Source organism: Oryx dammah, unplaced genomic scaffold, assembly GCF_014754425.2.
Source record: "Oryx dammah isolate SB20612 unplaced genomic scaffold, SCBI_Odam_1.1 HiC_scaffold_27, whole genome shotgun sequence".
Lineage (NCBI taxonomy): Eukaryota > Metazoa > Chordata > Mammalia > Artiodactyla > Bovidae > Oryx > Oryx dammah.
The window spans coordinates 26,145,815-26,167,230 of record NW_024070211.1 but is presented as its reverse complement, the minus strand read 5'-3'; the positions used below and the strand labels follow the sequence as shown (position 1 = coordinate 26,167,230).

Genomic DNA, 21,416 nt, shown 5'->3' with positions numbered 1-21,416 from the left:
TGAATTCCAAGCAAAGTTTGGTCTTAATTAAATAGGATATAGGATCTTACGGAATCTAAGTTAGATTTCTAATAAGTTGTTCTCAAGCGCAAGGGCCATTTAGATGTCAAAATGCTTTTTTATTTTCTAAATAAGTATGCTTAGAATTGAAGATTTTGTGTTCTAACCAAATGACAACCAGCAAGTAATTAATTTAGAAACATCATGCATGCAGTAAAAATGGTTGAAAAGAGACAACTAGATTCCAGGTTTGTATACGGCAACTACTTTATTATATTCAAATGCAAACTCTTTGCATTTAGTTTGCTATTTTACAATTTACAAACTAGGTATAAAAGACCATAAATAAATGACATAAGTTATGTGTACCTAAAGTTCATGAAGGGAAGAAAAATACCTTGACAAATTAAAACAAAATAGAAAATCTCTATGTCTAACTCAAGAGATTGTTCAAATTTTGGAAAATGTATGAACCAAGCATTGTTCTGTAATTTCTTCAGTATGAACTAAATTATAATATGCCTTATACATTCTAATTTTAACCACAGTCCTTGCATATTCCAACATACTTGGAGTGATACAAAAAAATAAATGCACTCTTCAGTGTGTATCAATGCTTGATGTTGTTTGGAGAATGTTTAAGAAGTGAAAATATTGCTTCTAGAACTTTCCTTTACTTGTCAGAATTTAAGTGTCTTCAGACAAATATTGAGGCTATAAGTGTGTATGGATTAATACACATATCCTTCACAGATTGAATACAAGAGGTCTCAAAAACACACACACCAGCAATGTAGCGAGCATAACCTTTCTTTAAAATAACTTTGTAAAACATACCAAAGCATTTCATTCTTAAGATTGTTAAAAATAATTTGGGGCCAGCAAACACATCGTGAAGCTACTTAATTTGGTGCAGGGGAACAGCTTAATGCTGCCTAATGATTTAGCATCTGAGCATGACTTAGCATCTGCACTTATTAGGGCAGCATTCACTCTTGGGGCCAGATATAGCCCCTGAAGTTGGTCTCCTGACCTGGCCTCTGGGGAAGGAAAACCCGCTCAGAGATTCAACCTCATTTCTTTATACATATTTTTTTCAGGCATCAATGCATAGGCACATCCCTTTAAAAATATATTAAAGTCCCCCCAAAGGGGTGAATTAACTTTGTCACTCTGGCATAGTTATGAGAATACAATGCCATACACCCTGTCAGAATGCAATAAATATTTATTGATGATTTTCTCTACTTATTCAACAACATAGGGTTCAGAATTTTTTCCCCATTTTTTCCCTGATTTGATGTTATAGCTTATACAAATGGCCGCAGTTTCTGCAACCATAGCTTAGAATAAGCAAGGCAGCCACTCCGATTATGAAAAATGGCAGTATGTTGGCTGGAGTTTGGTATATGTATCAGACCAAAACTGAATCTTCACACACTGGACCTCAGATTCCAGGAGGCTGATGCACCTTTGAGGGCCAGAGAAGTTAGCTGCATATTCACAACAGCAGAACTTTCCGTGTACACTGGGAACCTGAAGTTGCTTGAGGCCGTTTCATCCCAACTATGCTAACCTCAAGAGTCACTGGCATGTATCTTTCTGTGACACTGGGAGACAAAGTATTAATCCAGGACACATCATCTCGAAGCTGACACACACATCTACGTTCATCTCCGAAAGTATATGAATTGCATATATTTGTTCGCATTCAACAAGTCCATTTATGCAGGAAAACAAAGGCTACTTGTATTCCACTGGGGGGTACCAGACAAATTCCATCCCCTTCTCTCCCTCCACCAAGCAACTGGTGATTCAGATGAGGAGTTCAATCAGAATTTGTGATTTCAATGCTGGGTTGTCACCTGCATGGATTTAAATTCTAAAATCACTCCACCGCTAAGGTGAAAATGCCTCTGTCCAAAGCTGTAGGATGACTTATTAAGGTTAGGGTGGCTGCTACAAAATACACGTATAGATACAGGACATTTAATGCTTCCTGGCTGTCGTTCTAAGGGGACGGGGCATGGTCTCCAGGCCCACTGTCTCATGTGGCTCTTCATCTCAGAACAGGTGGCAAACCAGACCCCTCCATGGGTAGCATTCCACAACATTCACAGGCAGTTCTAAGCATGAGGTTATATACTCATACACACATACACACGCGTACACACAGGCACACCTATGTACACACATCAAAAGAGATAGTCAGCTCATAGTTAGTCTAGGAAAAAAATATATTTATATCACTGTGATGGCACACCCTGGGTATAACGTTACTTCAGCAATGCATATCATAGGCAGCTCATGGGAACTGGCTTTGTTCTGCGTGGTGGCACCTGACCTGGTGTCCATGGTAAAACCTGTAGCCTTCAGTCATTTGCTGCCACACCAATGCAGCAGGGACGTACAGGAATGAGATATGGAAATACATATAAATAAAACCGAAGGAGTTCAGGAACAAGGGCTCTGCAGAGTTGGTGCTGCCAGACAGGAGATTCCTCAGTGCAATGGGAGAACAGATGCTGAAGCTTGAATATTTGCTGTTTCTTTCACCGGGAAAGAGAATTTGAAAGTCAGAAACATATTCTTCTCATCAATGAGTATCATTTCATCAGTGTCTTTGCTCCAGAACTGTCATAGTAGAAGCAGAAGAAATACGTTCAGGAGGAATTGAGGAGGGGGTGTTCTGTTTGCTCTTGTGGGCTTTGTAATCAACAGGAAGGGCTGTGAGACCAAGATAGCAGAATCTACTCCCTGTAGAGAAAAGAACAAGACTTCAGACAAAACAGCAACTGATCTTGCCAGCCAGTTGTCAATCCATGTAAATACAGAAATGACTAGGTAAGGAGTTCAGGAGGGAGACCATAAATTCTCACTTTCCTCTTCTGACAAATGATAAATAAAATAAAATAACAACAACAACAAAGTTTATTAACATCTTAATCATTACAACTCTGAGTAAGATACTATTCATTTTCCTACTATATGGATGAGGACATGGAACCACAGAGAAGCTAAACAACCTGCTTGTGCTCATACATTCAGAAGTAGCGGAGCTGGAATTAGAACCTACCCAGTCTGCGTCTACAGCCAGGCTTTACCCACTATGGGAACAGTTTTACTTTGCAATAAAAATTCTGACCTGTTATGGTTCATTTGTGCAAGAAGGACTTAGAGTTAGTGAAAGAGTACACATTGTATCATTCTAAAAAGTCCCAGTCTTTCCAAAGAGGAAACTGGTGTATTCTGGGACACATCTGGAAATATCCCAATCCATCAATATTCAACAATATGATTGAAAAAAAAATGCCAACCGTGAAATAAAAAGCATTAGGTATTTTTCATAAACAGAAAGTAACTTCTAATGAAATATCTGATTAGTAAAGGATCCATGCAATCTGCACATAACAGGTGGAGAGAGGAGACCCAGGGCCATGGGTACAGTGAGGGAGGTCTTGAGACTGAAGCCCACCAAGAGCTAATAAGCCACAGCTGCCCTATCAACCTAGGTTCCAATGAGGCTGGCACAATGCAATGGAACCACTCTCCTCTCAGTCGTCAAAGAATTGACTCAAACCAAAAGAAACAATTCCTCTTCTTTTCTTTTGATAACTTTCCAACAAGACTGCTAATTGGACTATAAACACAGTGGTCATGTTAAGCTGTTGCTGGCCTCAAGTGTACAGCAAAATTAAGACCAAAATGTATCTCATGACAGATAATTGCCCTTGTTTTATCAAACCCATTTATCCGCTTGTTTTGTATATGTGCATGTTTATTGTAGGAGGGAGATACATAAAACTGAGTTTCTTGGTGGTAAATGACCATTATTTAAACTTGCAGAAAATACTTTATTTGGAGAAAGAATAACAAAATCTTATTATAAAATTTTCAGATAGATATTACTTCTTAAAGTTATAAATGTGGGTAAGAGCATAACTGCCAAGCCACTTATCAACATCATTCATTTTTGACAATTATGAAAAAAAATGAAAGAAAAAGGATCAGATTTATTTTTCATACTGTTTTTTCTCTGGAAGCCAGTAACTCTGTCAGACAGATATGTATTTATTTACATGAAGGACAAAGTGGACTCAAATTTGACTTTAAAGACTGTAATGGAGAATAACAAACTCCATAGGGATATGCACATGTTTTTAAGGTGATTCTCTTTTGCTCCTAGAAACCCCACCCTTCAAGGCGAGAGTTGTCTCAAAAACACATTTATCTCCTTTGCGTCTGCCAACTTCCTTCTTCACTAAATACCTAGATATAAATATATTTGTAATATTAAGTAGGCTATCTGGAAACTCAGTGTGTATATGAATATGAAAAGGACAGGATTTGGAAATGAGAAGTGTGGGAACGTGGAGACTTATATCTAGTTGATGTCAGAATGAGAGGGAGAAAAATAAACCTTTTCTTCTTTGAATTCAAGCAACCTCTTTATGGTGGAGAATTGCTTGAACAGAGACCAGACAAAGCATGGGGTCTGTGTGGGATCAGGAGTGAAAGATGTGACTTTCATGGTGACTAAATAAACAAAAGCATTGTTCCTTTGAGTCATTCATGAAGACATCAAAGTGTCTTTACCAACCAGTTCTTTTCATTGCACTAGGGTCTTGCCCATTTTACTCTTTCCAATTATAAAATAACGATTTCATATATTTTAAGGCTGAATAATACAGGAGTGATCTTCCACCTTTTGTATAGATATGCACTTACCCCCAAACCCTCATAAACCCACTGAAAGTGAACAAGCTTCACCTGGATGATTCCCTACCACTGAACTTCATTTCACTCTGCTGTGGCCTGTTGCAACAAAACATTTGGCTTCACAAGTGAAAGACAGGTGAATAACACTTGGGACACCTTGGAGGAAGAATACACTTTTCTTCTATGATGTTCAGTGTGTTCTGCATCTGAGCATGACATATATACAACACTACCATGTGTTGGGAAAGGTGTTTCTATTGAAGTGTCATTATCTCTAATTTACAGGTGGAGGAACAGAGTTATAAAGAAACTTCGCAGTGTCAACATCGTGGTGTCAACATCGCGGTTGGCTTTGGAATCTAAGCTGTCTGGATGCCAGAATCTGGCTCCACACCCTGAGAAATAATACAAACTCCTATTGTCCTCAGTCTCTCTTCCAATGTGGGTAGCTTCCTGGAAACAGTGGAGTTCCACTTTTACTGTTACTGGATATTATGTTAGCCATTTTGGGGTCCTTCCATTGGCCTGGATTCAAATTTAGACAATGTGTCAAAATTAAGATTCAGAGGGCAACCTTTGAATGAATTTCATACTCTACTTTCCTCTCAGTTCCCATCTGAACATTGCCAATATACCTGCTGAAATGTAACAAATCCACTCCAACACAGTATATAGCATTAACATGTTAGGATATTTTAGAATTGGCACACTCTCTCTTTTTTTTTTTTTTTTAATATTCTGCTTTGAAAGAGACTCACAGATTAAGAAAACGAACTTAGGGTTGGTTGCCAGCAGGGAAGGGATAGTTAGGAGTTTGGGACAGTCATGTACACACTGCTATATCTAAAATGGATAACAAACAAGGTCCTATTGTATAGCACATGGAACTCTACTCAATGTTATGTGGCAGCCTGGATGGGAGGGGGTTTTGGGGGGAGAATGGATACATATATGTGTATGGCTGAGTCCCTTCACTGTTCACCTGAAACTATCACAATATTGTTAGTCAGTTATACTCCAATACAAAAGAAAAAGTTCAAAAATATAAAAATATTCTGTTTTGACTATGTTTAGAAAAATACATCAAGTCTTAAGCTGTTGACTGTAAGAAAGCAAAACTTTTAATTATTCAATGTATGAAAGGTAACACTCTCTTTTTACTCATAGGATAACACTATAATGCCACCTTATTTGAATCGGACTATGGGAATTGAAAACATAATACCCCACAGCTTTACAGAAGGAAAGAAGTATACAATTTCTTTTTAAAAAAGCAAGTGATCTCCCTCACATTTGTCAACTCTTAACATGAATATCCAGAACTCCTAAACTTCAGCAAAAGTGGTGATAAAACAAAAATTCTTGGAGTAGTTTAAAAAACAAATTTCACATTCCTTCTGAACAGAAAAGCTTTTACAACTAATGTTGCAAAAAGGTTTTTACTAAACTGTCATGATTTGACAGCATCAAATTTAACATTTCTTGCTCTTTCGGGATAAAACCAAGGGCAGGGGGAAGGTCATTAAAATCAACTAAGCTCTTGTTTAAAAGTGATAAAAGGGAAGAGTTTAGAAAGTTAAAATCGGTCCAGTTAAAAAAGTTAGGCTATTTGCTTCTAGGAATGAATATAATCATTTGAATTCACGTGTTTTAAGAAGAAAATTCCGGAATTAAAGCACAGGTACCTAAGGCTACTGGGCTTGATGGGTGAAAAGTCTGATTTTTCAGTTGCTAATAATGAGTCAGTCAAGGTGACTTCCAAGTCTCACTGTTGCCATCTAGACAGGTCTCTCCCAGCTGATCTAGTTCGGTATCGGGGGCACTGGAGCAGGACAGGAACATGGCTGGGCACGTGTTTGGAGAAAACCACACTCCAAAAAGAAACATGCACCCCAATCTTCATAGCAGCACTGGTGGCAATAGCTAAGGTGTAGAAGCAACCTAAAGGTCCATGACCTCTCGAGGAATGGATAAATATATACAATGAAACACTATTTGGTCATAAAAAGAATGAAATAATGCCATTTGCAGCAACATGGAAGTAAGTCAGACAGAGAAAGAAAAATACCCTCTTTCGTCTAGGCTGCCGACATGCCATCCAGACTAAGGAAGACCCAGAAACTTAGGGGCCACGTGAGCCACGGCCATGGTCGCATCGGCAAACACCGGAAACACCCGGAAGGCCGAGGTGATGCTGGTGGCATGCATCATCACAGGATCAACTTCGACAAATATCACCCAGGGTACCTTGGGAAAGTTGGTATGAGGCATTACCACTTAAAGAGCAACCAGAGTTTCTGCCCGACTGTCAACCTTGATAAATTGTGGACCTTGGTTAGTGAGCAGACACGAGTAAATGCTGCCAAGAACAAGAGAGGAGCTGCTCCTATCATCGATGTGGTGTGATCAGGTTACTACAAAGTTCTGGGGAAAGGAAAGCTCCCAAAGCAGCCTGTCATCGTGAAGGCCAAATTCTTCAGTAGAAGAGCTGAGGAGAAGACCAAGAGTATAGGTGGGGCTTGTGTCCTGGTGGCTTGAAGCCACATGCTGGGAAATTCATTAAATGTTAAGTGCTTTTCAAAAAAAAAAAAAGAAAGAAAGAAAAATACCATATGATATCACTTATGTGTGGAATCTAAAATATGACACATATCATATGATATTGCTTATATATATAATCTAAAATTAATGATGCCAATGAACTTATTTACAAAACAGAAACAGACTCACAGACTTTGTAAACAAGCTCATGGTTACCAAAGGGAAAACGTGGGGAAAGGATAAATTAGGAATTTGGTATTAACATATACACAGTACTATCCAGGTGGCTTAGTGGTGAAGAATCCGCCTGCCGATGCAGGAGACACAGGAGACTCAGGATTGATCCCTGGGGCAGGAAGACCCCCTGGAGGAGGAAATGGCAACTCCAGTATTCTTGCCTGCAAAATTCCAGGGACAGAGGAGCCTAGCAGACTGTACTCCATAAGGTCGCTTAGAGTCAGACACGACTGAGTAACTGAGCATGTTCCAAATAGGAAAAGGAGTCCGTCAAGGCTGTATTTGTCACCCTGCTTATTTAACTTCTATGCAGAGTACATCATGAGAAACGCTGGGCTGGAAGAAGCACCAGCTGGAATCAAGATTGCCGGAAGAAATATCAGTCACCTCAGGTATGCAGATGACACCACCCTTATGGCAGAAAGTGAAGAGGAATTAAAAAGCCTCTTGATGAAAGTGAAAGAGGAGAGTGAAAAAGTTGGCTTAAAGCTCAACATTCAGAAAACGAAGATCATGGCCTCTGGTCCCATCACTTCAAGGGAAATAGATGGGAAAACAGTGGAAACAGTGGCAGACTTTATTTTTTGGGCTCCAAAATCACTGCAGATGGTGACTGCAGCCATGAAATTAAAAGACGCTTATTACTTGGAAGGAAAGTTATGACCAACCTAGCTAGCATATTAAAAAGCAGAGACATTACTTTGCCAACAAAGGTCCATCTAGTCAAGGCTATGGTTTTTCCAGTGGTCATGTATAGATGTGAAAGTTGGACTGTGAAGAAAGCTGAGTGCCGAAGAATTGATGCTTTTGAACTGTGGGGTTGGAGAAGACTCTTGAGAGTCCCTTGGACTGCAAGGAGATCCAACCAGTCCATTCTAAAGGAGATCAGTCCTGGGTGTTCTCTGGAAGGACTGATGGTAAAGCTGAAACTCCAGTACTTTAACCACCTGATGGGAAGAGTTGACTCACTGGAAAAGACTCTGATGCTGGGAGGGATTGGGGGAAGGAGGAGAAGGGGATGACAGCAGATGAGATGGCTGGATGGCATCACTGACTCAATGGACATGAGTTTGAGTGAACTCTGAGAGTTGGTGATGGACAGGGAGGCCTGGCTTGCTGCAATTCATGGGGTCACAAAGAGTCAGACACGACTGAGCGACTGAACTGAACGGATGCATATATAAAATAGATAACCAACAAAGACCTACTATATAGCACAGGGAACTATATTGATCATCCTGTGATAAACCATAATGGAAAAGAATGTGAAAATAGATGGACACATGTATACATATAACTGAATCATTTTTTGGTATATCTGAAACTAATACAACACTGTAAATCAACTATACTCCAATCTAAAGTTTAAAATAAAAAATTAAATTTTAAAAAGGGTATGTTACAAGTCAAATACTCAAAAATAAATAAATAAATAAAACCAGGAAATGAAACCAATGGAAAAGATCTTCCAGAACCCCTCAATTGAAAAAAAAATTCTCCAAAGAATGGAACACATGCAGGTCAATAAGGTTAGAGGTTATTACCCAGTACCCAAAAGATGCTCAATAACCATTTGTGGCAGGAATGAAGGCCACCAAAGGGCAAGAGGACCCACACAGTATGAAAGAAAGCACAGCCAATGGAAGTCTAGATGTTGTCCTGACCTCATATGGTTTCTATTTCACTTCTTCCTGGAAGAACAGGAGAGAAGCCATATTACTTTGGGTCTCCTCTCCCATTGAAATCTCAACCCAAACTACCTGATAGGCATGACAGATATTTACTGCTCAGTGTTTCAAATAAGATAAAGTTAAAAAAACACTTTCACTAGAGAAAGACTCATTGCTGGTTCTTTTGTCTTACCTTGTAGATTTGGGCTTGCTTCTTTAAAGGAGGAAAGTATGAAAATTCCCTACACAAGATTGTCACAATCCACTATCCATAAGGTAGTTATGATAAGTTTGTAGAGTTCCCAAATAAGACTTATATGGCACAGCCTCGGGCCCAAAGCCCCTGGTTTGCCCAGGAAGGGGGTATGGTGTTTGGGATTTATTATTATTATTATTTTAAAATACACTTTGCTCTTCTCTCCAGCCCCTCATGTCGTCACAATCCACCAAGTGGCCAGAGCACAGGGCAGCAACACTGATGAATCACATGACGTTCACTTAGGTTTTATCCACTGTACGAACCAAGCCTTAAAAGTCACAACTGGGTCCTTTCAAAAAATGGTCCTGGGCACGGTCTTCATTCCAGTGAAAGAAGGATGGACTGTAGTTTATGCCACAAAAAAAATACTACGGTTGTAATTCCAAATGAAGAGACGATCGAGGATGTCTCAGAGAAGCTCAGCGTCTGGCAGCAAATACGGCATTGAAACTCGGAGGCGGTGGTCTATTTATATAGGTACATGTAATTTACAGATTAGTGATGGACGGATGTACTTCTGAGAAACAATTTGTTCCAAGTCTAATTCAAATGACGGTTGTCATTTCTGTAAGCCCCGCGGTTTCAGCAATCTGTACACCAAGCAACGCTGCAGATTTTTTTTTTCCTTTAATTTCAGAGGGCGAAGACGAAGTAAAAAAAGTGCAGTCCTTCAATTAAAGTGCATGGATGAGGTAAACTAATTTCAAGAGTTTTGAGTTTATTTAATACTGGCTCAGACTGGAACCATTCTGCCGTGTATCTGCTGCATTTGGGTTCTCATTGCCTGGACGCTGCTCAAGACCTTATTCTGGTGTGTGACAGCTGTGATGCCAATCCTGGCCAGGTCACTGTAAGTAGGGGGAGAAAAAAAGAGGGAGAGGAAGGTATGATGAGGGCTGAGAATCTCTTCCGGGCTTCATGCAGACACACATTTGAATCAGCCACAATTAATACAGCACAACAAGGCAGGTGTATTAAAATGTTTAATTAAGCAATTGAATGCAACAATGTAGGTGCCTTATAAAGGCTGTGCAAAATTATACTCAATCAATCAAAATGAAAGGCATTCCAGTTTTCTTTAAAAAAAAAAAATGAGTAGGATGATTATGCAGCTCAAAGCAAAAAAAAAAAAAAAAAAAGAAAAGGAAAATACTATTAAATCTAGATTTACCCTTTGTGTTACATCGCTGAGTACTTACTCCTGGTTCATGTGCACTACAGCCTCTAGCGTGGTATAACCAGCAGCAGTGAAGTTATCCTTATACCGGTCCATTTTAATGGCTTGGAGCCAATCGCCTACTGATACCACGGCGGAGAACTCAGGGGAACTTGGATCCAGCAAGGCTGTGTTAGGTCTGGAAATGGAGCGAGAAAGTATAGACAGACAACTTATCAGTGAGGTGGCATGACTCAGAAGTCAGATGATCCAAGACTGGGGAGGGGAACCAAAGTACCAAGAACAGACTTTAGATAGAATCACCAGCAACAAACGTCATCATGTTATTTTTCAACCCTAATTTCATAAAGCTGCAAAAGCAGGTCTCAATCACCCTACTTGTTTTGAACTTCGTTTCCTGCATTTGTTTTATGTGGACCTCTTAATGCATTAAGGATCAGAACAGGTCTTTTAACAACCTAGCCTGGGGCAAAGGTTGTGGGGGTGGGGGGTGGGGGCGGCCCTTGTTGGTGAAACTGGCTCAGTCTTTGCAGACAGTCCCTGCCAGGACAGAATATCACAGACTTTAGTTCAGCAGCTATGGAAACCTTAGTGAAGGATAAGTAAGGAAAACTGAGAGCTTGCAACCTGCCAGACTTGATGGAAGCAGAGAGAACACTGAGAGTTCAAGTCCGGCATGTTTCCAGCCAGGTTCGCAGGCAGGCTCAGTTCATTCAAACAAACGGGACAGCAGGGAGTTAATCCCCTCTTTAATCAACCCAGCCTGACCAGCACGTGTGCCAAGACTGGCAGGAAGAATGGCCACTTTGATCACTGTTTGGATTGTGGAATGTGCTTCTCGTCTTCCTTTGCTGGGGCTCCTAAGGAATGATTTCAACAAATTCTAAGCACTTCTTATTAACTTATTTATTAGTTGACGCATTTCTCGGGCCAGGTGTTTTACATTAGATCACCATCAAGAGCAACTAGAGTTCAAGGTAAGTGATCTGTCATCCTTCATGAGATTCATAAACAATAAATAACCTAATTCATGGAAAATATTTATTAAGTAAATTATAGTCATCTTGATCATCAAACTACTTAAACATAGGATAAACATTAATAGGGTATTTTATACACCTTCACTATAATTTCCTGCATAGCAGTCTTGCTACTTATTAAATTCTATTTTCTTAAACTTCCTTTCCATAGAAATTATAGAATGTGGTTGCTCTTAACATTTTGATCTGATTTTCATCCTGTTCCTTGTCCTTGAACATGAACATCTAAATCAGAATTATATTATCATCCTGAATTTTCAACCAAAACAATCCTTTTCTTGTTAAAAAAAAAAATCAAGCCTATCTAATGGCCTAACTTTCTACATAGTAGAATTAATCCAATCCATTTTTATTTTAATTTTTCCCTAAGTTGTTTTGATTTGTATTACCTCTATTTTATATATTAACAAAAACTTGTTTTATCAATCAGTTCTGTCCAAATAATAGCTTGTTTATGACCTTTCTCTTTGTCCACTATATTAATTAAATCAAATTTTTCAAGTAATATTCTGCAGATTTTTATGGTAAGAATAATCAAGATTTCATTTTTTCCTCAATTTTGAGCCAGTAACAAATATGGCCACATAGAGTTTGAGACATTAGTGTTGAATGTTTACCAGGAATGTTTGTTAATGGACAAAAAAAATAGTTTGCATTTACTTCTAACTTTAACCAAGAGCAGTAGAAGAGCAACATGGAGGCACTAGGTACCTGGCAAGGTTAAAATGACCTTAGAATGAAAATATCCTTACTCAGTCTTAATTAATTCTAAGGGTCATTCTCAAGTTTATTCTGGAAGCCTTTGTGCTCTGTGTGGAACACCGTGACATTTGCCTAATTTTGTGCTGAATCACATACCACGCTATACTACATCCCATTATCAGCAAGCAGGAAGAAGTATCAAAGCTCTGTAAGTACTATCAATGAGAAAAATTCAGAAGTGAGAAAAGTGTATCCAATAACTCAATTTGTTCTGCCTTTTGGCGCAAAGCACTATACGGAGTTAGCATGCTACCAGGAGAAGCCTCAAGTACCAAAGAGCTGGACTTGGACCTTCAGACAAAATACATGGGATCGGGAGCTGGAGATCTAAAAGTTGGGGGAGGTTTACCTTGGAACAGAAGAAACTAGCTACACCTGGAAAAGAGGTCTTAGCATCATCTATTTTCATCCTCTTGGGGAAGAGAAGAACCAAAAATAGGCCAGAAATGATGGGAGATTTTATTTTAGGTCACTTGCAGTATCTTTATCTTCTCTCTGGACTGAAATGCTTCTTTTCTGCTCTTTCCAATGAAGTGCATATATGTGTGTTAAGTCGCTTTAACCATGTCTGACTCTTTGCCACCCTACGGACTGTAGCCTGCCAGGCTCCTCTGTCCGTGAGACTCCCCAGGCAAGAATAATGGAGTGGGTTGCCACGCCCTTCTCCAGGGATCTTCCTGATGCAGGGATCGAACTTGCCTCTTGTGTGGCTCCTGCACTGCAGGTGGATTATTTACCTATGAGTCACCAGGGAGGCCCCTTCCAGTGAAGCAACTATTTTCTCAAATATTCATCTGCATGTTTGTAACTTGATCCTGTTTCCTTCTCCTCTTGAAAGACTCAAAAAAGAGCAACTTTAAGAACCAAAACCAGTGAATCTCTTGCCTCAATTCACATTTTATTAACTCAACTTAGAGCTGTCTTGGAATCCTTATTTTTTGTTCCTATGTTTCTTCCCCTTTCAAAATATAGCATCTAGTAGCCTATCTTCCAAAAATACATTTCATCCCTCTTAAGTTTTCAGTTCCACTCACAAAATAAGCACTTGAGCTTTTCCTTTGTTGTTTTTTTTAAAACATTTGTTTTTCTGACTTTTGTTTGAGGCCTGACAGGTACAAGGCTCTTCAAAATGACGAACGGAAAACTACCTGAAATACTCCACTCAAGGAAGAAGAAGCCACCCAGGCTGCAGACGGCTGTGACTTGGCCTCTGACTAAAAGCCAGAAATTAAAGTGAGTTACCACTTGTGTGCCACCACTGAGGTATTCTTTCATACGTCACATTAAGAAGCAGGGCTGACCTGGAGCTCTCGGTCCCTGTCCTCTTCAAGCTGTTGGGATTGCGGATGAGTTTGTCCAACATGTTGACAATCTGCCCAAATTTTGGCCTGTCGCTCCTCTCCTTCTGCCAGCAGTCTAGCATCAGCTGGTGGAGCGCGATGGGACAGTCCATTGGAGGGGGCAGCCGATAGCCTTCCTCGATGGCTTTAATCACCTAGCAAAAAAAAAAAAAAAAAAACAACCCACAGAATGGTATGTTAGTTTGCCAGGCAATCTGTTGTTAGAGGTTTACCCTCCTGCTCAGCAAGTCCCCTGTCCATTAAGCTGCCAGCAAGCTTGAGCATGGGAATGGCTCCAATTCTTTCAGAGAAGCCAGAGCTGGACCTGAGAATTGCTGGCAGCAGGGCAGGGAAGCCAGCCGTTGCTATGAGGGCAGGCAATGCCCATCAGGAACTCAAAGGGAAGATGCATCAGGGTTCCAAGGTGGTTAGAACCCAATCAGACCAACCACATGGTGTTGGTCTGGCCCCCAGAGACCCAAGGGCAATGACCTTCTCTGTTCTTCTATCAGCTAAATGCTCTTAGCAAAAGAGATTCTAGCTTAGTTAAAGGCTTTAAAGACATTCCTTAGGATGTCTCCAAAATGCAAGTCCTTTTGCGTCACTTTAAGCCTGTGTCCTCTTTTATTTTTTTTTGGCCACACTGCATGAGATTCAGAATTTTAGTTCCCTGACCAGGGATGGAACCCACACCCCTTGAAGCATATCTTAAACTCTGGACCTCGAGGGAAGCCCCATGTCTGTGTCCTCTTGCTCAGACAGCTGATGGGTCAATACCAGGGCCCATCTTCCAGTTCAGAAGACACTACTTTTCTGACTTAGCATATTCTTCAACCCTCCAGATGCCCCACCATTTTTACTTTGGGAAGACCAAAATACATAATTCATCAATTCTGTGTCTCTTTCTTGGTCTCAGCTGATCCTGCTAAAGGTGCTAATAGCTAGATTAAAAAATATAAAAATAATAATTTAGAAAACCTTCTTAGGGGGTTTATATTTTAAGGGGACCCTGACACATCTAAGGAAGGCAGTTATAATGGTAGGTGACAATTGCCACCCATAATTCTGACTTTTCTAATTGTCTTCACAGATATTACAATATTTTTCTCATTGACTTTTCTCTAAACCCCTGTTCTTCAGGGTGTGATTCCCAGTAACAATATGGTAAGCCTCCTGCCAAAGTTAAAAAGGGGAATTACTTCTTAATTTCTTGGCTACTCATCAGCTTTGTTTATTAGTATTCTATATGATTCTGGAGGTACTTTTGTTTGAGGATGTTTAAAAGTTTTATTTGTTTTTAAATCAGTCCTCCCCTGCTCGCCCAAAATGATAGTTCCTAGTGAAACTGGCTTTGGCTGCAGCCACGAGTTCCCCTGTGGTACGTCTATTACTTCTCAATGATCAGCCTTCAACAGAAAATAATCAGTTCAGTTGGGTCCAGTTTCTATACAGCAGTATTCTGTGGTTCTTTTTAACCAGGATACTGTTTCCGTGTAACAATTATCTTCTGATTTATTAAGCGCTCTGAATCCTTTTCTCCCATGTATTTTTGCCAACCTACCATATTAATCTTAATTTACTCCTTCTAAAGCAGACTTCTATATGCTAATTTACTGAACATGCTTCTATTTATTTCTGGCCATGACATTAGGTCAGTTTGATCCTTTGACTTTCTTTTATCTTTCCAGGTGCATGGTGTTGACTCTCGACTTGATGAAAACATTTTACATTGAATTGATGGGAATGTAAGCAACACTGGGCTGACGCCAGGTGAACACAGTTTGTTATAAACCCTCAGGCTGCTTAGTATTCTTTCACTAGCTTCCTATCCACTGCCAGCTTGGAAGATGGCTTGTGGGTGAACAGAGCATATTTTCTCAGTTTATTGCTAAATGTTTGGGGCTGGGGGGAGAGAGATGATTAAAACAAATTTGATGAAAAACTTGATAAATTTAACATATTTTTAACAGTTTCTTTGACTCCATTCACCATATGCCAAATGAATTCTCCCATGAAAGTAATTCTCCAGTTACATTTCCTATTGATTGCTGTTCTACACAGACTCCAACACAGAGAGAAATACATGTGAATAATAGATCAATAATATTTGTGTGGGTGAATTGGCTTCAGATGCTTTTACATGGATAAAGGCAGACAACTAAAACTTTAAAACAATGAAATTGTTTTAATATAATATAGAAACTGTCAAAACTAAGTCTTAAAATATTTATTTAGGGTAGGAAAAATGACATCTTTAGATATTCTGCTTTTATGAGCACTTGGCTGCTGCTCTCAACTGAAATAAACACAAGCTTAAAACATACAATAATTAAATAAGTAAATACAGACACTATTCCCTCTTTGAGGGTTTCTCTGGTGGCTCAGTAGCAAAGAATCCAGCTGCCAATGCAGGAGATGCAGATTAGTTCCCTGGGTTGGGACGATCCCCTTGAGAAGGAAATTGCAACCTACTCTAGTATTCTTGCCTATCCGTAGACAGAGGAGCCTGGCAGGCTACGATCCATGGGGTTGCAAAACAGTCAGACACAACCTGGTGACTAAACAACAACAAACCCCTTCTTCTAGGTTGTTGGCCTTTGTTTCTCTGCATGTCTCTTACTCAAAGCCAAATGTTACCACAAGAAAGGTAGTTGAAGGTGTCTTCATAATCACATCAAACAGTAGATTACACACTGCTCACTTTCGTAGTCTGTCTCTGTGAGAGTTGGACTATAAAGAAAGCTGAGAGCCCATGAACTAATGCTTTTGAACTGTGGTGTTGGAGAAGACCCTTCAGAGTTCCTTGGACTGCAAGATCAAATCATTCAATCCTAAAGGAAATCAGTCCTGATTATTCATTGGAAGGACTGATGCTGAAGCTGAAGCTCCGATACTCTGGCCACCTGATGTGAAGAACTGACTCACTAGAAAAGACCCTGATGCTGGGAAAGATTGAGGGCAGGAGGAGAAGGGGACAACAGAGGATGAGATGGTTGGATGGCATCACCGACTCGATGGACATGAATTTGAGCAAGCTCTGGCAGGTGGTGATGGACAGGGAGGGCTGGCATGCTGCAGTTCACGGGGTCTCAACGAGTCAGACACGACTGAGTGACTGAACTGAACTGAACTGAGTCTGTCTCCAGTCTGTAATTATCTATCAGTTATGCTAGCTGTTGTCTTTCTTCCTATTTGTCATGAACCTTCCTTTATAATTTATAGGTACTACAGTGCCAACACTACCATTCCTCTTAATCTGGTCAGAGAATTCTTTTTGCCCCATTGGACACACAGTACATCAGCTTCTGTATTGCTCTAAACATTCTTCTGTTGATTAAGCAACCAGCATCCTACTTCTTGAGTGCACCTGGTTTTTCACTTAATTGTCAAGGTTTTGCAACATCCTGTTGTTTCAAGACAAGGCAAATGGTCAGGTAACATTCCACTTCAGAGAAAATTTAAAAAAAAAAAACACAAAACTTTTTCTAAAATAGTTTTTATTAATGAATTGAGTATCACCCATTCGTAAACACACTAGATGCTAATATTTCACCTCACCCAAAAATATTAGGAAAGTTTTAAAAATTACCATTTTATTTTGTTCTGATTTCCAACCCTTCTAGAACTAATACTTTCCTAGAAATAGCTAGTAAGTGTCCTAAGAAGACCCCCCTGGTCTAGGTTTTTGTTTTTTTTTTTTTCTCACTGGAGATGTTTGTAATTAAATTCTATTACTCTGGAATCTTATTAGTGTCATTATTGAATGCTTTTCTAAAATTGCAGGCACTGTGGATACTCCCATACGAAGTAGTCCAGATGGTACATTTAAAGGGATGTGCAAATTTACAAAGGGTCATTTAGTGAAGCTTTATTTTAGAGTCCTCAAGGGGCAAGCTCTAATTATAATTTTGCCAGCTTTAAAATATTCACAGTTTTCTTCCAGTAAAACTTTCATGTCAATTTCACTGAGTGTGAAATGTGTTTTTCATATATCCCTGCATTTTCTTAACACTCAAAGTTTAATTTTGTTTCAGTATGAACTTGAAAGCTAACCAAGTAAAAATACTGTTCCATATCACTAATCAGTTGAGCTAGGCATCTATCTGTCTATCAATCTATCTCCCACAATATACTATTTAGGCTTTGTAGTCCTTGAAATCAATGACCATAAGTTTTAGTTAGATTAATAGACACATTTGTATTAAGACCCTGGAGTTTAATGTATCAGTTCACACTCAACACTTACTTATCATGTGGTAACATGAAAGTGAAAAGTGAAGTCGCTCAGTCGTGTCTGACTCTGCGATCCCATGGACTATAGTCTACCAGGCTTCTCTGTCCATGGGATTTTCCAGGCAAGAGTACTGGAGTTGGTTGCCATTTCCTTCTCCAGGGGATCTTCCTGACACAGGGATTGAACCCAGGTCTCCTGCATTGCAGGCAGAACGCTTTACCCTCTGAGCCACCAGGGAAGCTCATTAATATGAAACTTCCTGCATCTCAAAAACCGTATCTTTCAGAACATAAAGACTCACATCTTGATTGGACATGTCCCAATAAGGTCTCTCTCCATAGGACATCACTTCCCACATAACGATCCCGTAGCTCCATACATCACTTGCAGATGTGAATTTACGATAGGCAATTGCTTCTGGTGCAGTCCACCGGATAGGAATCTTGCCACCCTGTGAACATCCAAGCTCTAGATTATTCCCCAAGTACACTGATGTGCCCTTTTAGTTTCTGAATGTTATTACTGTGTGCCAAGCAGGACAACAGCATTCCTGAGATAGCTTTCCAAATAATCAAAAGATACTTACTTGTTTATTCTAACTAAAATGTTCCAGGTTGAGACAGTTCTCATGTGTTTCCTTAAGTTATGGGGAAGTAAACAACTAATCTCCTTAATTATTTTTTTAAAAGCCAACCTATTATCTGGGCTCTGCTTAAGGCAATACTGTAGTAGAAAGGATATTTTAAGTTTTACAAAATACACATTATCTGTGGTGTATACCAATGAATGTGCAGCTGACAGTAATTTTGACTTCTTGTTGGATTCTCTTACCCAGCAGCACAAAACCAATACTTAGTACTGCTTCAGAAATCATGAACTAAGGAATTTAAATGTGAATATTTCTATATACTCCACTGTCATCCAACTCTGACAGAACATAAGAAACATGCCTAACTTAGCTAGAAGATAATATGTTGAACAGGCTCTTAGAGAAAATCAAATAGTACCAGATGCTAGAGCCATTACTGATTTTAATGGAGGGAGGGCAGGATTTTGATTATTTAATTTTCTAAAAAGACACCTGCAAAAATGGTAAAGCAATTGAATATTACCCCCCAAAAGTTTAAAAGTCTCAAATGTCTCTTCTTGATTATGCTTATGTGCAAGGTATTTTTAATGGAGTTTCAAATTTCTTAGGGTTCCATCTGGGGAAATTAATTCAACTTTAATTCAGACCCTTAAACTGTTCAAGAGGACATCATTTAAAAGTCTTCTTTGCTTCATTAGGGCTACTAAAGAGGGCAATAAACTGTACCATAAATTTCATTGATTCGCTATACTTTACACTGTTATTACATTTATGCTTGTTCCATGCAGTGAGACACTTGTGCTGCCTTCCTTAAATATTTTTGCTATATAAATGTATCATTCAAGAAGCTTCTTTGCACTTTCCTTTCTCCAACTACTAGGCGGGGGGGTAGGGGGTTGCGTGGAAGTCTTTAGCATTGACAAAGCTGTATTCTTTCCTGAATGAATGGACTTAGAATTTTTGAGAAGGTATGTGTAAGAATCAAAACTACAGCCATAGAAATGCAACACTACCAGGAAACATGCACACACACACACCAAACTATACCAAAAAAACCCTAATGCTTACTATTACAGATGCAAAATGGTTAGCATTAAAGGAAGAAAATGGCTGGTCTGCTTCATGTTGATTTTAACAGTGTCAGCCCTAATGGCCAATAACTTTTATGATTCTGTGTTTATTCCATTAGTATCTTATATTCAGATTGTCCAGCTAAGATAGCAAAGCCATTAACTGTATACTGATAACTCTTCACCATGCCTTAATCCCAGCTTATCTACTAGTAGTAAAATGCAGGCCATTAGATACTGGGAAACCTTGTATAGTGTAAATGTTTTATAAATCCTGTATATACATTCTCAGATTCGGTAGGCAGCTGACTAGAAACATTGTTCTGTCTTGTTTAAAATAAGATTTTTAAAAAAAAATATAATGGAAAGGAAGCACGTATAAAATCTAAACCAAACTAACTGGAAGAAAGGAAGGGAGCAAAGTAGATTAAGTGTGAAAAAATACAATAATGTGATGCTCTAAATTGTGATCATACATCTAGAGCGTATTTCAAAATTTCTCTTGGAAATGTGGTTTTAAAATGGATGCATGGCTATGAAGAGGCTCTGAAGGATGAAGTAACTTGTAAATATCATAAAGGACTTAAACATCAAGTGAGAGAAACAGTTTCATTAGAGTCAAAGCTCAGAGGTCACAAATCCTTCTTACCCTGGTGGTATATGCTGCTTCCGGATCATCCTCTAGCACTCGAGACATGCCAAAATCAGACACTTTGCAGACCAAGTTGCTATTGACCAGAATATTCCGTGCAGCCAGGTCTCGATGGACATAGCTCATATCAGATAAATACTTCATCCCAGACCCAATGCCACGAAGCATGCCCACCAGCTGAATGACCGTAAACCTGCCATCATTCTTCTGCAGAGGAAAGGAGTGGTACAATCTCATTAACATTAAGCCTAATTAATCTTCATGAAGCACTTATTACTTGGATCTTTTTTGATATCTGTATCCGCTGTGCAGTGAAATTCAATACGATTTCCGGGCCTTTTGGACCAAAGTCACTAATTCATGAGTAGAGTATGAGCAAGGAGCTGGGTTTGCTTCCTGTGATAGATGGAAATTATCCAACGGTCATGAATCTACGGCTCCAACAGCCCACAATACAAAAATAAATCAAATGCTACCCTCCTTGAACATGGACTAGTAAAGAGCCTTTAAAAATCACATCATTCTCTATTTCTCCTCTTCTTCCTCTGCCCCATTAAAAAAGGTCTGTGTACAACCAAACAGAACACACATTCAGAGTGTGTTAGAGTTTTCTAAATACCAACATTCTTGGGTTTAATATAAAGTAGTTACATACCCTGAGGAATGCATCCAAGGAGCCATTCTCCATGTACTCTGTTATGATCATTACTGGTTTACCTAGAGTTTCCAGAAAGAAAAACACAAAACCCTTGATGAGCACTGCAGTTAATGAGATAAAAATGGGCTGTGCACAATTTTCCTGCCAAGACACCTGTCTTGTGCGATCTAATTTAATTAAAACAAGCCAAGCTTATGCCTCAGCTGTGGGGAGCTAGGAATGAAATATTAAAAGGACGAGTAGGTTTAAATTCCATCTGGAAGGTTAACCCTTTGGGTGGCTTGTTGACAAGGTCTTTAACTAAAGTGGCCTCCAGTACCCAGGGGCATGTGATGAGTATTTGCTCTCTCAACCAAATGGAGAAGAAGATAAATGATCCATTTAAAGGAAAAAAAAAATCTTTAGGATAATTAATTAATTTTGCCCCCAGAAGAGATAATTGTGCAATGCTAAAGGAATCAATAAACA

At 39.3% G+C, this 21,416-nt stretch overlaps 1 protein-coding gene and 1 pseudogene across 2 annotated transcripts in view; one reads left to right on the top strand and one right to left on the bottom strand.

Moving 5' to 3' along the window:
* Positions 1-242: 242 nt before the first annotated feature.
* EPHA4 (EPH receptor A4) overlaps positions 243-21,416 on the bottom strand; it is a 162,948-nt gene continuing 141,774 nt past the window's right edge. The window contains exons 12-18 of one of the 2 annotated variants that reach the window (XM_040228232.1): positions 20,946-21,007; positions 20,288-20,497; positions 18,281-18,430; positions 13,707-13,900; positions 10,598-10,781; positions 9,361-10,274; positions 243-2,757 (exon numbers count right to left, since the gene is read on the bottom strand). In XM_040228232.1, coding sequence (XP_040084166.1) covers positions 10,622-10,781; positions 13,707-13,900; positions 18,281-18,430; positions 20,288-20,497; positions 20,946-21,007 — 776 coding nt within the window. In that variant the 3' untranslated portion in view covers positions 243-2,757; positions 9,361-10,274; positions 10,598-10,621. The remainder of the gene's footprint in view (positions 2,758-9,360; positions 10,275-10,597; positions 10,782-13,706; positions 13,901-18,280; positions 18,431-20,287; positions 20,498-20,945; positions 21,008-21,416) is intronic. The other variant, XM_040228231.1, reaches the window with a different exon arrangement.
* LOC120854320 lies at positions 6,794-7,311 on the top strand (annotated as a pseudogene).